General features: G+C 44.0%; 1 protein-coding gene across 1 annotated transcript; it reads right to left on the bottom strand.

The window, feature by feature from the left end:
• Nucleotides 1-22: 22 nt before the first annotated feature.
• On the bottom strand, nt 23-11,803 carry LOC124114414 (monocarboxylate transporter 14-like). The gene is made up of 7 exons (XM_046474971.2): nt 11,626-11,803; nt 9,062-9,391; nt 7,702-7,845; nt 6,834-7,091; nt 6,113-6,481; nt 1,913-2,038; nt 23-610 (listed from the first exon to the last, which is right to left on the bottom strand). Exons 2-7 carry the CDS (start codon nt 9,309-9,311, stop codon nt 444-446), a joined length of 1,314 nt encoding a protein of 437 aa, XP_046330927.2. The 5' UTR covers nt 9,312-9,391; nt 11,626-11,803; the 3' UTR covers nt 23-443.
• Between the last annotated feature and the right edge of the window lie 900 nt (nt 11,804-12,703).

The following is a 12,703-nucleotide window of genomic DNA, read 5'->3' as shown; positions in this document are numbered from 1 at the left end:
GAGTCTTGAGAACAATCCAGGTTGACACGATAGCGCATTTATTGATTTTGTTGAAACTTAAAACGATACGTTATGAATGACAGATTCCACAGTCTACAAGCAAGGGGACACACTTAAGAAATATATTCGGCTTGTCACACAGTTTTGATATCTCGACCCAAACAATTTTTTTTGTAGTTGACTCTCCATGATAGATAGATGCTACTGATCGTATGATTAAACTCGTGACATCAGTCCACCAGCAGAAACCTCGACCCAGCTCAAGTACATTCTAAACGTCAAGACCAATGAACAATCAGTCTCGTCCCATTAGGATCATAACAGACAAAACAAAGATGAAGACAAAATGAATGGACGACTCCTGGTGTTCGGGGAAAGTGTAGGAAGACATGTGGTCGTGATGCGCCCTTTGAGTTCCTGGTCACACTTCCGCGTCTAACAGTTCACATCTGTGAAGGAGAGTCTCTAGTCGCAGGGTGGTTGTGCGAATGGTCTGTTACTCTGCGTCTTGCAATAAGCACAATGAGAGTTACAAGGCTCGCGCATAGATAAAGACATCCTGATATGTAGAACGGCAGAACGTAGCTTCCTGTGATATCAAATAGCCAACCTGGAAAAAAATATTATATGTATTAAATTATGTAGTACACACATCTATATCAGTTATTTAGGACATAAACCTACTGCGTTTTGAAACTTCATGTAGTACCACTGTAGAGTAGATACCACATTTTAATTTGAAGGTAAAGCACTCACTTCCAAATCAAAATAAGAGGTATCTACTCTGCAGTGGGACCACATCAATTGTAGTAGGAGTTATCTCCATTCTACCATGACGGCAACACCGCTTTTGAAAACGGTGCTCTCTTGCAACGCGTAACAAAACAGGGCACAAAGGTCCGCAATCTTGGAACATTCCGAAAAGTGGTCAAAGGTAGTTACATATGTAACAAATATTACTAAAGTCCAACACTAAAATACCCATAGTCTTGACTATGTTCAAAATACACAGTTTTTCACTAAGTCCAAAGATAGACGTTTAAATTTCATCGCAACCTGCTTTTCACTGTTGGACTCACCAAGTCATTTCTTGGAAATTGTGCGTGTTCTGAAATGAATTTCGTCAAGTTTGATAAGTTGCTCTGTGCCTGTGCTGTGAATTTAGTGGTGTCGGGACATTGTTTTCGGGGCCTTTCGATGAGAGGAGTGTCTTCTGATGGACCTACTGCCAAATCCTTACAGTGGTGGTTGATGGAGATGGCTATGAATATCGATCACAGATAGCCTTACAAACAACATGTTGTCCTGAATAAAGTTTCTTCAAACACTTTTTCATAATGTTATATTTTACGTTCATCGACGGTTGTTTCAATGAGGAAATTGCCTGTTCCGAGTCAGTTCGTCATCGTACATGCCCCTTACAGTTTCAAAAACATTTCATTAGTATGCAAAAGATATGCCTTCATGAAGTCTTGTAATCTTATCGCGGACGCATTCAGATTTACGGCCTAGAACATCATATGTCGTCAAAAACATCCGATATCAAACTACCGTATTTCCACTGACCCGACGTGTATTAGAGACCTGAATTGTATTAGAGACTCAGCGTGTAATAGAGGAAATATTGATACGTTTTACAGTTGGGTGATCGCTCGGCGGACATTTTTTTATTAATTGAGAGGACAACACACACACAAAACGTGTGCCACATCGCTATTCTCAACCTTATGAATGAATAAATGAACGAACGAACGAAGGAATAAATGAACGAACGAACGAACGAATAAAAGTACGAACGAACGAATAGAAAAAAACATGATTTTTACCCTGTATTTACTTGCAAAAAAAAAATTTGTTTTCCCTCAACAGCGTAGAGAGGATGTGTGTACACACGAGTTGAAGTCGTACTTACCTGCGAGAATGGACGACAGGAACATGCCGGAACCCGTATGTAAGGAGTGTACACCAAAGGCGATACTGGTGAGTTCAACGCCGACTATCTGAGACACCAACACCCCTTGGCCCATGTACCACGCACCTGCAGGATCACACACGGGTAGTCAATACATCCAGGTTTTCCTTCATCAGGAAACAATATAACAGACCAGTTTATTCTCTCCAGAACTATCCGGGTGTGATCTGGTCTTCAGCAACCCTTGATTGTCGTAAGAAGCGACAGGTCAGGCTCGCCGACTTGGTTGATGCATGTCATCGATCCAAATTGCGTGGATCGATGCACATGATGTAAATCACTGGATTGTCTGGTCCAGATTCGATTATTTTACAGACCGCCGTCATATAGCTGGAATATTGCTGAGTGCGGCGTTAAACAACAAACAAACAAACAAACAAAATAAATAAAACTCAAACATGAACCTCACAACAATAAGTTAGAGGTGATGGCTTCATTCACCTAAGGGTGGTCACAATGGATCATGTTTTGACAGAGTCAAAAAATAAATTATGAAATTCACCTGCAACTAAGTGGACTTGCACAGTCCCTTCTTTAATTATTCCAACGAACGGTAGATTATGGTTATATGTTCTGAAATTAACGTTTGGGATATAGACATGGTTTCTCTTCATGCCGTATCTGTCAAAATCTGTCGTCTCTGACAAATATTGATAAATATAACTTTTAGAACTCAATGCTGCGTTACTTCTTCATTTCTGTCCAAACCGATCCTGTAAAACGTCGCTTACCTTAGCCACCAGTCACGTGGTGTTAAATATAACAGATTTGTTGAAATATTCGTTTGTTAACAACTACTCCTTTCATTTTCCACACTAGCCAAGTAATATTATATCAAAATTTTCGAAATTAAAATAAATAAACAGACAATCAAAACATAAACAATTTGTTATTTTTTCTTCAGACTATTAAAAATATGTTTTGCAAACATCTACTCTAATTCGAAATTGTTGAATTATGTAATGATCTTTTTACTGGCCAATTTGACATCGTTTTCTTTTGTTGATTACCCCGCCATGTTGGCATCATTGGTAACACAATGGCTGAAGCAGCAACAAATCTGTGACTCCTCTTCTGATCCCATACAGCAATCATAAGCCTGTGATTGGATCCTATACCCATGATCTAATGCAAAAAAAGTTGGACACCCCACGAAGAGGCCATTATGTCATGTTGGCCATTCAAGATATACACACGATTATGTTAGGTTAGAATCTGCGTGATGCATCCCTTTTGATGAGAGAATGGTGAATCTGTGATCTGGCGTAATGCAGGGGACAGTATGGGGACCACAACGTCATTGATCACACTGGTGAATCTGTGATCTGGCGTAATGCAGTGGACAGTATGGGGACCACAACGTCATTGATCACACTGGTGAATCTGTGATCTGGCGTAATGCAGTGGACAGTATGGGGACCACAACATCATTGATCACACTGGTGAATCTGTGATCTGGCATAATGCAGTGGACAGTATGGGGACCACAACGTCATTGATCACACTGGTGAATCTGTGATCTGGCGTAATGCAGTGGACAGCATGGGGACCACAACGTCATTGATCACACTGGTGAATCTGTGATCTGGCGTAATGCAGGGGACAGTATGGGGACCACAACGTCATTGATCACACTGGTGAATCTGTGATCTGGCATAATGCAGGGGACAGTATGGGGACCACAACATCATTGATCACACTGGTGAATCTGTGATCTGGCATAATGCAGTGGACAGTATGGGGACCACAACATCATTGATCACACTGGTGAATCTGTGATCTGGCATAATGCAGTGGACAGTATGGGGACCACAACATCATTGATCACACTGGTGAATCTGTGATCTGGCATAATGCAGTGGACAGTATGGGGACCACAACATCATTGATCACACTGGTGAATCTGTGATCTGGCGTAATGCAGGGGACAGTATGGGGACCACAACGTCATTGATCACACTGGTGAATCTGTGATCTGGCATAATGCAGTGGACAGTATGGGGACCACAACATCATTGATCACACTGGTGAATCTGTGATCTGGCATAATGCAGTGGACAGTATGGGGACCACAACATCATTGATCACACTGGTGAATCTGTGATCTGGCATAATGCAGTGGACAGTATGGGGACCACAACATCATTGATCACACTGGTGAATCTGTGATCTGGCATAATGCAGTGGACAGTATGGGGACCACAACATCATTGATCACACCGGTGAATCTGTGATCTGGCGTAATGCAGTGGACAGTATGGGGACCACAACGTCATTGATCACACTGGTGAATCTGTGATCTGGCGTAATGCAGTGGACAGTATGGGGACCACAACATCATTGATCACACTGGTGAATCTGTGATCTGGCGTAATGCAGTGGACAGTATGGGGACCACAACGTCATTGATCACACTGGTGAATCTGTGATCTGGCGTAATGCAGTGGACAGTATGGGGACCACAACGTCATTGATCACACTGGTGAATCTGTGATCTGGCGTAATGCAGTGGACAGTATGGGGACCACAACGTCATTGATCACACTGGTGAATCTGTGATCTGGCGTAATGCAGTGGACAGTATGGGGACCACAACATCATTGATCACACTGGTGAATCTGTGATCTGGCGTAATGCAGTGGACAGTATGGGGACCACAACATCATTGATCACACTGGTGAATCTGTGATCTGGCGTAATGCAGGGGACAGTATGGGGACCACAACGTCATTGATCACACTGGTGAATCTGTGATCTGGCGTAATGCAGTGGACAGTATGGGGACCACAACGTCATTGATCACACTGGTGAATCTGTGATCTGGCGTAATGCAGTGGACAGTATGGGGACCACAACGTCATTGATCACACTGGTGAATCTGTGATCTGGCGTAATGCAGTGGACAGTATGGGGACCACAACGTCATTGATCACACTGGTGAATCTGTGATCTGGCGTAATGCAGTGGACAGTATGGGGACCACAACGTCATTGATCACACTGGTGAATCTGTGATCTGGCGTAATGCAGTGGACAGTATGGGGACCACAACGTCATTGATCACACTGGTGAATCTGTGATCTGGCGTAATGCAGTGGACAGTATGGGGACCACAACGTCATTGATCACACTGGTGAATCTGTGATCTGGCGTAATGCAGTGGACAGTATGGGGACCACAACGTCATTGATCACACTGGTGAATCTGTGATCTGGCGTAATGCAGTGGACAGTATGGGGACCACAACATCATTGATCACACTGGTGAATCTGTGATCTGGCGTAATGCAGTGGACAGTATGGGGACCACAACGTCATTGATCACACTGGTGAATCTGTGATCTGGCGTAATGCAGTGGACAGTATGGGGACCACAACGTCATTGATCACACTGGTGAATCTGTGATCTGGCGTAATGCAGTGGACAGCATGGGGACCACAACGTCATTGATCACACTGGTGAATCTGTGATCTGGCGTAATGCAGAGGACAGTATGGGGACCACAACATCATTGATCACACTGGTGAATCTGTGATCTGGCGTAATGCAGTGGACAGTATGGGGACCACAACGTCATTGATCACACTGGTGAATCTGTGATCTGGCGTAATGCAGTGGACAGTATGGGGACCACAACATCATTGATCACACTGGTGAATCTGTGATCTGGCGTAATGCAGTGGACAGTATGGGGACCACAACATCATTGATCACACTGGTGAATCTGTGATCTGGCGTAATGCAGTGGACAGTATGGGGACCACAACATCATTGATCACACTGGTGAATCTGTGATCTGGCGTAATGCAGTGGACAGTATGGGGACCACAACGTCATTGATCACACTGGTGAATCTGTGATCTGGCGTAATGCAGTGGAGGTGCAATGCTCGGGGGAGGGGAGGGGGGGGGGGGATCTATTTGATCTTGAAGCAGTAATAGACGCCACCGAGTGAACATCAAAGGGCATCAGACAAAGTTAGCATTGTTGGACAGTTCCCGAGTATGAACTTGTAGCTCCGCTACATGTGTCAACATGACCTCATTCGTCCTCTGTCAATGACACCTGATGTCGCTGCCCTGCCCTTCTTGACATAATCTCAATAACCTATCACACATTTCAGAAATATTTAAATACATACCCATAAACACTCCAAATATCCCAGCGAAAACAAAGAATGCAACTTCAGTGTCCAGTGAGGGAACGGCCATTACACTCGCCCCCAGCACTGCGATGCTCGCCGAGTGAAGTCCGATCCTGCTGACATTTGGCAGGTCGCTGATCCAGCCGAAGATGACGATCGAGACTAAGCTTGCTGTCCCCATCACCGACATCAACAAAGTGCTTCGACTTTTCTCAACACCCTTGAGAATGACCAGGTCTATGAGGTGTATGAGGGGCACGGTGTAGCCCACGTGAAGCAGGAAGGATCCAAAAGCAAAGACGAAAAACAGCTTGTTCTGCAAGAGTTGCTTGAAGGAGTGAAGGACGCTGCGTCGTGCGCTTCGTTCTGCAAACAGAATGTAAAGAATGCAATGACTTCTGTGTAATATATTTAGACATATACATGCACCAAACCATTGATCCTAAAGTCAGGTTTCAAATTGCTGAATTTACGACTTCAAATTGTTTGAATTGTTTCATTTATTGTGTAACATATTAATTCCATCATTGCTCAATACAGTGATATGAAACATCCAAACAGGGGGTTTACCTGAATATCAAAATGTCTCTGGCATAAGCTGTATCTTTGTAAAGTGACAGGACACCTAGATATGATGCTTTTCGAAACTGCTATTTCGTTGTTGTTTTTTTCGAAATCGTGTTGTTAACCTTCAAGTCTTCAAGAAGAAGTTACTTACTTTGGGACGCCTTGCTGAGGTATGGCGGTGGTTTGAACAGAAGCCCAAATACAGCTGCGTTCAGAGTGATTCCTGCCGTGACAAGGAAGGCTCCCCGCCAGCTGTATGTTTCTATCAGAAGGTAGGTCAGGGGAGGTAACACCAGCATACCCACCCCGTCCCCCAGGGAAGATATACTCATGGCGAGGCCCCGCCTCTTGTCGAAGTACTGCAGCACGACCACTGATGAGGACACGTACATGAACGCAAATCCTGAACCTGGAAGTGTTGTTAGAAAGACTTTACTCGGTGTGCACTGTACCTTCTTGTCTTGTCCATCCTGGATAAGGGCAGATATGGAACTGATGGCCTGTGATAATGACGGATACCCAAAGATTAGACACCTGTGACGGCAGTAGAAGGAGATTCCTGTCTCGTCTCTTTCCTTCAGGAATACACAACACCTTTCAGAAAGTGGTCAAAAGTAACAAATGTTATATTGACAATTAAATATCAACCTACAGTGGCTGAGTGGGTTAGGTCTCTGATATTGTGTGCTGGCGTTTAGGTGCCTGACTATGAAGGTGTGGGTTCGAATCTCGGATGGGACTCAACCCCCCCAAAAGTACTAAAATGTGTACTTTACTACGAAAGTGTAATCCCCAAAATAACAATTGTTACATCTTTCATTAAACTGAAAATTCACTGAAAGTATCTGAATATCTAGTTCATATTCTGGTATCCTTTAATATTATCACTTCAAATTCATGATACGGAGTCTGGAAAAGAGCTTGGTTGAGCAACCTCTTTTCCCCTTTGCAAATAGTTGGTCTCGTATTACTGCTGACAACACGCACTCATATCCCCAATCTAAACAACCGTTACATACCAACAAGAATACCGTAGGCGAAGCACAGGAGGTAGATGTTCGGGGAGAAGTAACTGATGACGAACCCTGCACAGGCGAGGATGGATCCAATCACAGTCGTTGCACGGCAGCCATAACGCTCAATTGCAGCACCCCCAAATAGGCCTGAAATAATAATTGTCGGATAGCGTCCATCAGATGATCTGACATCAAACGTGGCATTATAGACGCAGGTAGGTACACGATGATATGCCATCCGTCGAATCCATGATTCGTTTCACTGGGTGTGTAGGTTGGTTGGTTGGTTGGTTTGTTGTTTAACGCCGCACTCAGCAATATTCCAGCTATATGACGGCGGTCTGTAAATAATCGAGTCTGGACCAGACGATCCAGTGATTGATATCATGAACATCCACGCAATTTGAATCGATGACATGCATGAACCAAGTCAACGAGCCTGACCACCCGATCCCGTTAGTCGCCTTTTACGGCAAGCATGGGTTGCTGAAGACCCCGGAATATTCACGGGAGGCAGGAAACAGTACTACAGTCATATAAGAAGTGGTATGTTAATATGGGACACAGTGACCCAAGCGATAGAAGTTTATAACACTTTGTGTTTGTTTGTTTGTTTGTTGTTAAACGCTGCACTCAGGAATATTCCAGCTATATGACGGCGGTCTGTTAATAACCAGACAATACAGTGATTGACATAATGAGCATCGACCCACGCAATTGGGATACGATGACCATCCAAGTCAGCGAGCCTGACCACCCGATCCCGTTAGTCGCCTCTTTTGTGTGTGTCATAAGCAGGGTTATGGTGTCAACAAGTAAGGACAATTTACATCCAAAACTGGCTCCCACAGGAGATATCGCTTTGGTGATATCAAGCGATGTATACATGTACATTGTAGATATAGCTGCAACGAAATTGCATCACAATGCTTTGCAGACCATTGTGACATCATTGGTTACGTCATAATCAAATGACATCACTAATGGCTCTACTCCTGAAGCTGTTAGCAGTACTTTTTTACAGTTCAGACACTGCGTATTACTGTCTACAAACTGAAAAGCTGGAACAATGATGTTGGATGATAAACAGAATCTCACCCTCGTGTCTTTGGATATGAGATGCACACTCGTCATGCAGAGGAGTTTTAAACTTGTATCGACTCGTGTAGATATGTTTGATATCAAAAGACACTTGGTGAGATTATCCTCGTTGATCGGGGTTTCAACCCCACGACCGTGTCGGATCCTGCCACGGCCAACAGGCCACATTTGTGACTCCGCCTTGGTTTGAGATAATTGATAGAACGCATCCGTACAGAAGAATAAATAGAACAAAAGAACAAAGGAATAAATGTTTGATTACCTCCAACACAATTCATTCCGCCGAATAATGAACTCATCCATGCTGTCTCCGCTCGGGTGGTGTCAAAGTAGTTAATTATTTCAACATACATGATTCCGAAGCCACTGGTGAGCCCCGCGGACAGTGCGACGATGAAGAACCGGCCCACCACACACACCCATCCCCATCCTCCATCCGGGGCCTTCGCGTCTTGGGGGACTACGGCCATAACTTCCCTCTCATCTTCTCCAGTGTTTCCTTCGCCAGACATTGCAGTTGATACAAATGTTATATCATTGGAGGAGTTTCTCCTGGCTTGTGACAAACACGCAGCTACCGGTCACCGTGACCCTGAAGGTAAGACAGCAAGACTAAATCAACGATTCAACGATTCAATGATTCAACCATCACAACGTGTCGGAGTATATGCTAACTCCTTCATCAGCTGATGACTTCTTCAACTGAGAAAGTAGTAAGCCTATACTCCGAAACGTCGTGATCCTCATAATAAATAAGTTGACATCCATAAATTATCGTCCTTATGTGTATCCTTCTAAATGTCTTTCAAAGACTTAATTCAGCGATGTCCCCAATACTTTTGAACCTTTTCCTATATCCTAAGAATAGTCCATTGTACGATTCCGACAACATCATAAACATGTGTTTATGAATCACTAGCAACAAGTGATGACACCAGGTGTTCGCCAAAAGGCGAGCGTATCCTGCCCCATCGTCACAGACACATGCAAATGCACCAGAAATGGGCCTCACACATTGTACCCATGTCGGGAATCGAACCCGGGTCGTCGGCGTGACGAACGAACGCTTTAACCACTAGGCTACCTTACTGGAGTTAAAAAGGTTCCCGGTGTTCGAAACACTGCTCAATTCCAACGATTATGACGACCGGGGCGACACCCAGTCTCCCTGCGTCTGCTTCGGATTATTTAATACGTTATGTCTGTGTTCTGTCTGCCCATCCAATTGATTACCGTGTCAACAACAACACAACAACACAACAACACTGAAGGCGACCCCACAGGCATTTGTTGTGTGGAACAGGGTTGAGGGCATCTGGTGGTATATTGCCCAAACAGGACGTTATTAATAATACGCTAATTACCGGTTCTCAATTGTTATTTTAATTATTCACAATGTCAAGATCAAAAATCGTTCCACACATTCGTGTAATGCTGTTATTTTCGTCAGGATTTAGAGATAGTAGAAACAGTATATGTATAACGGCTAAGGATCACGGGAAAGATAAACATACCAACCAATGAAAACGGTTGTCACCGATGCGTCCGACAACTGGTTGTCTAGATCACGTACTTTCATTTTGTGGAAGCCTATGTGGCTGAGTGGGTCAGATCGCTGACTTTGTGTGCTGGCGATAAGGTGCCTCACTCTGGTGTTTTGGGTTCCCAGACGGGACTCAACCCAAACAAGTACTAGTATCTGTACTCAACTAAACATTTATCTCAAATGTATCTCAAATATAACATTTCTTATGTTGACGCTTTAAGTAAAAATGTATATTGTAACAAAGAAACGCACAATGACATCACAATAAGAACTAAATATGATTTCACTGTGAGAAGAAAACGCCAGCTTCTTTAGTTCAGGAGAGGATATTTATACGTTTGAGAGGGTCGGTAGGGTAGCTGAGTAGTTAGAGCGTTCGCTTGTCACGCTGAAGACCCGGGTTCGATTCCTGACATGGGTACAATGTGTGAAGCCAATTTCTGGTGTCCTCCGCCGTGATATTGCTGGAATATTGCTAAAAGCGGCGTAAAACAATACTCACTCACTCATACGTTTGAGGGCATCGTCATCTGTTATGGTGAAGTAAAGATTTGAAACAAATTGATAAAAAAAGGTAACACGTTTGTAGAGTTCCTTTACTAACTACATATTAACCAAATATTATTACATTTGTCAAAATATATGACAGACCTATGACCACAAATACGATCATCCGTATCAGCCATATTAAAAATTCGAATTCGGACTTCATCAAAAACTTTGGTGGTTTAAATCATATGGAGGTTCAGCTTTACTCGTACAGTGGTCCTGAAGCGTGGTAACAGACGCAGTCGCCGCCGACGAGGGACAACTGACAACGAGACACGCAGTCAGGTGAGCTGCACCAGTTCAGGCATGTACACCTGCGTCAGATTAACGCCATGACACAGTTACGTCACACCTGGCCCGTTCACAATGGCGGCTCACCATGCTATCGCCAGAACCGTGGTTCTGTCAAGGATCGCTGATATGTTCCTCTGCTCGTGCTGATTGTCGCGTCAACACCGTCAATTGACATCACTGGAATACAAGATGTGTGGACTTACATCGCGCTAAACTCCTTACACAAGATGTATGCTTAAAGCGCTGACATAATAACTCCTGACAGTAGATCAGTGTGCGCTCGATATTGTCATTCTCAGCTCCCTGGGGAGTATACAACCCAAGACTATTTGAATTCATTTAACATATTGTTTGCACGTACCTATCACTAACTCACTGATGAACAAAATAAACTCTCTCTCACTCACTCTGTTGATATGTCCATGAATTTCACTTACCCCATTGAAGCATTTTGACTGTTAGCTCGTCCAAATAGGGTCACATTCAGTCGCCAATATACGAAGGCATATATATATGTAATCAATCGTGATTTCCTGACACTGATCTTGAAAAAACAAATGATTCAGCGTGTTTCGTCGGAGTAGACACGGGGCGTGGAAGGAGATTCCTCACATGTCGTACGGAGCACGTGGCTTGCAACCTGTCTGAACCTAAGTCGAAGGGCGCCGTCGAAGATTAAAGTTATTTTCAATTTTAACTGACATCTAACATTCTGTCCACAATCTAGTCCGACGGTTTTGGTAGTTTGATTATATGTTTGAGATTATATATGTTTTAGGACAATGCACGACTTGGCCTCACACAAGAAGTATGGTGTGCACTGCAGCTGCAACGGAATGTTACGAGTTGAGTAGGAGTGAGTGAGTTGGGGTTAACGCCGCTTTTAACATTATTCCAGCTATATCACGACGTGTCAGCTTAATGTGGGAGGAAAGCCCGAAGTGATGCAGGTCTCCGACGTTTACCACTTCGGTGAAACCCACGAGCACGGGTATGGTGCTGACAAACCTAGAAACATTATCGGGTCGAGCCGGAGTTCGAACCCACAATCATAGGTTTCTGGCATGCCCAAGGGACGCAACTCTGTACAGCGAATCGCGGCGCCTTAGACGACTGGGCCCCCCGTGCCCCCTGTTACGAGTTGACTCCTAAGGTTTCTGATGGCTGACTGCATGACGTGTAACGCATGACATGCAACGTGCAGGCGTTCACGAAGGATATATCACCCATAGGGGCGGTCGGGTAGCATAGTGGTTAAAGCGTTCGCTCGTCACGCTGAAGACCCGGGTTCGATTCCCGACATTGGTACAATGTGTGAAGCCCATTTCTGGTGTTCCCCGCCGTGATATTGCTGGAATATTGCTAAAAGCGGCGTAAAACCATACTCACTCAGTCATAAAACCTCGTAGTTCATTCATCATATAGTTTCGTTTATGTACGTATAAACGTGAAAATTGGTGTGCAAACTCCATAAACGCAAACAAAATATGAAAGTCAATTCTTAAAATAAATTGA

This window comes from Haliotis rufescens, unplaced genomic scaffold, assembly GCF_023055435.1.
Source record: "Haliotis rufescens isolate VD_foot unplaced genomic scaffold, xgHalRufe1.0.p SCAF_61, whole genome shotgun sequence".
Lineage (NCBI taxonomy): Eukaryota > Metazoa > Mollusca > Gastropoda > Lepetellida > Haliotidae > Haliotis > Haliotis rufescens.
Note: the sequence above shows the minus strand (reverse complement) of the source record. Positions and strands in the feature narration are given on the sequence as shown.

Excerpts from the sequence above, each read along its gene's own strand:
- LOC124114414 (XM_046474971.2), bottom strand. The coding sequence starts at position 9,311 with ATGTCTGGCGAAGGAAACACTGGAGAAGATGAGAGGGAAGTTATGGCC. Across the intron at positions 7,092-7,701 it reads CGCCTACGGTATTCTTGTTG|GTTCAGGATTTGCGTTCATG; the intron begins GTATGTAACGGT and ends CAACACTTCCAG. Across the intron at positions 2,039-6,112 it reads GATATTTGGAGTGTTTATGG|GTGCGTGGTACATGGGCCAA; the intron begins GTATGTATTTAA and ends GTGATCCTGCAG.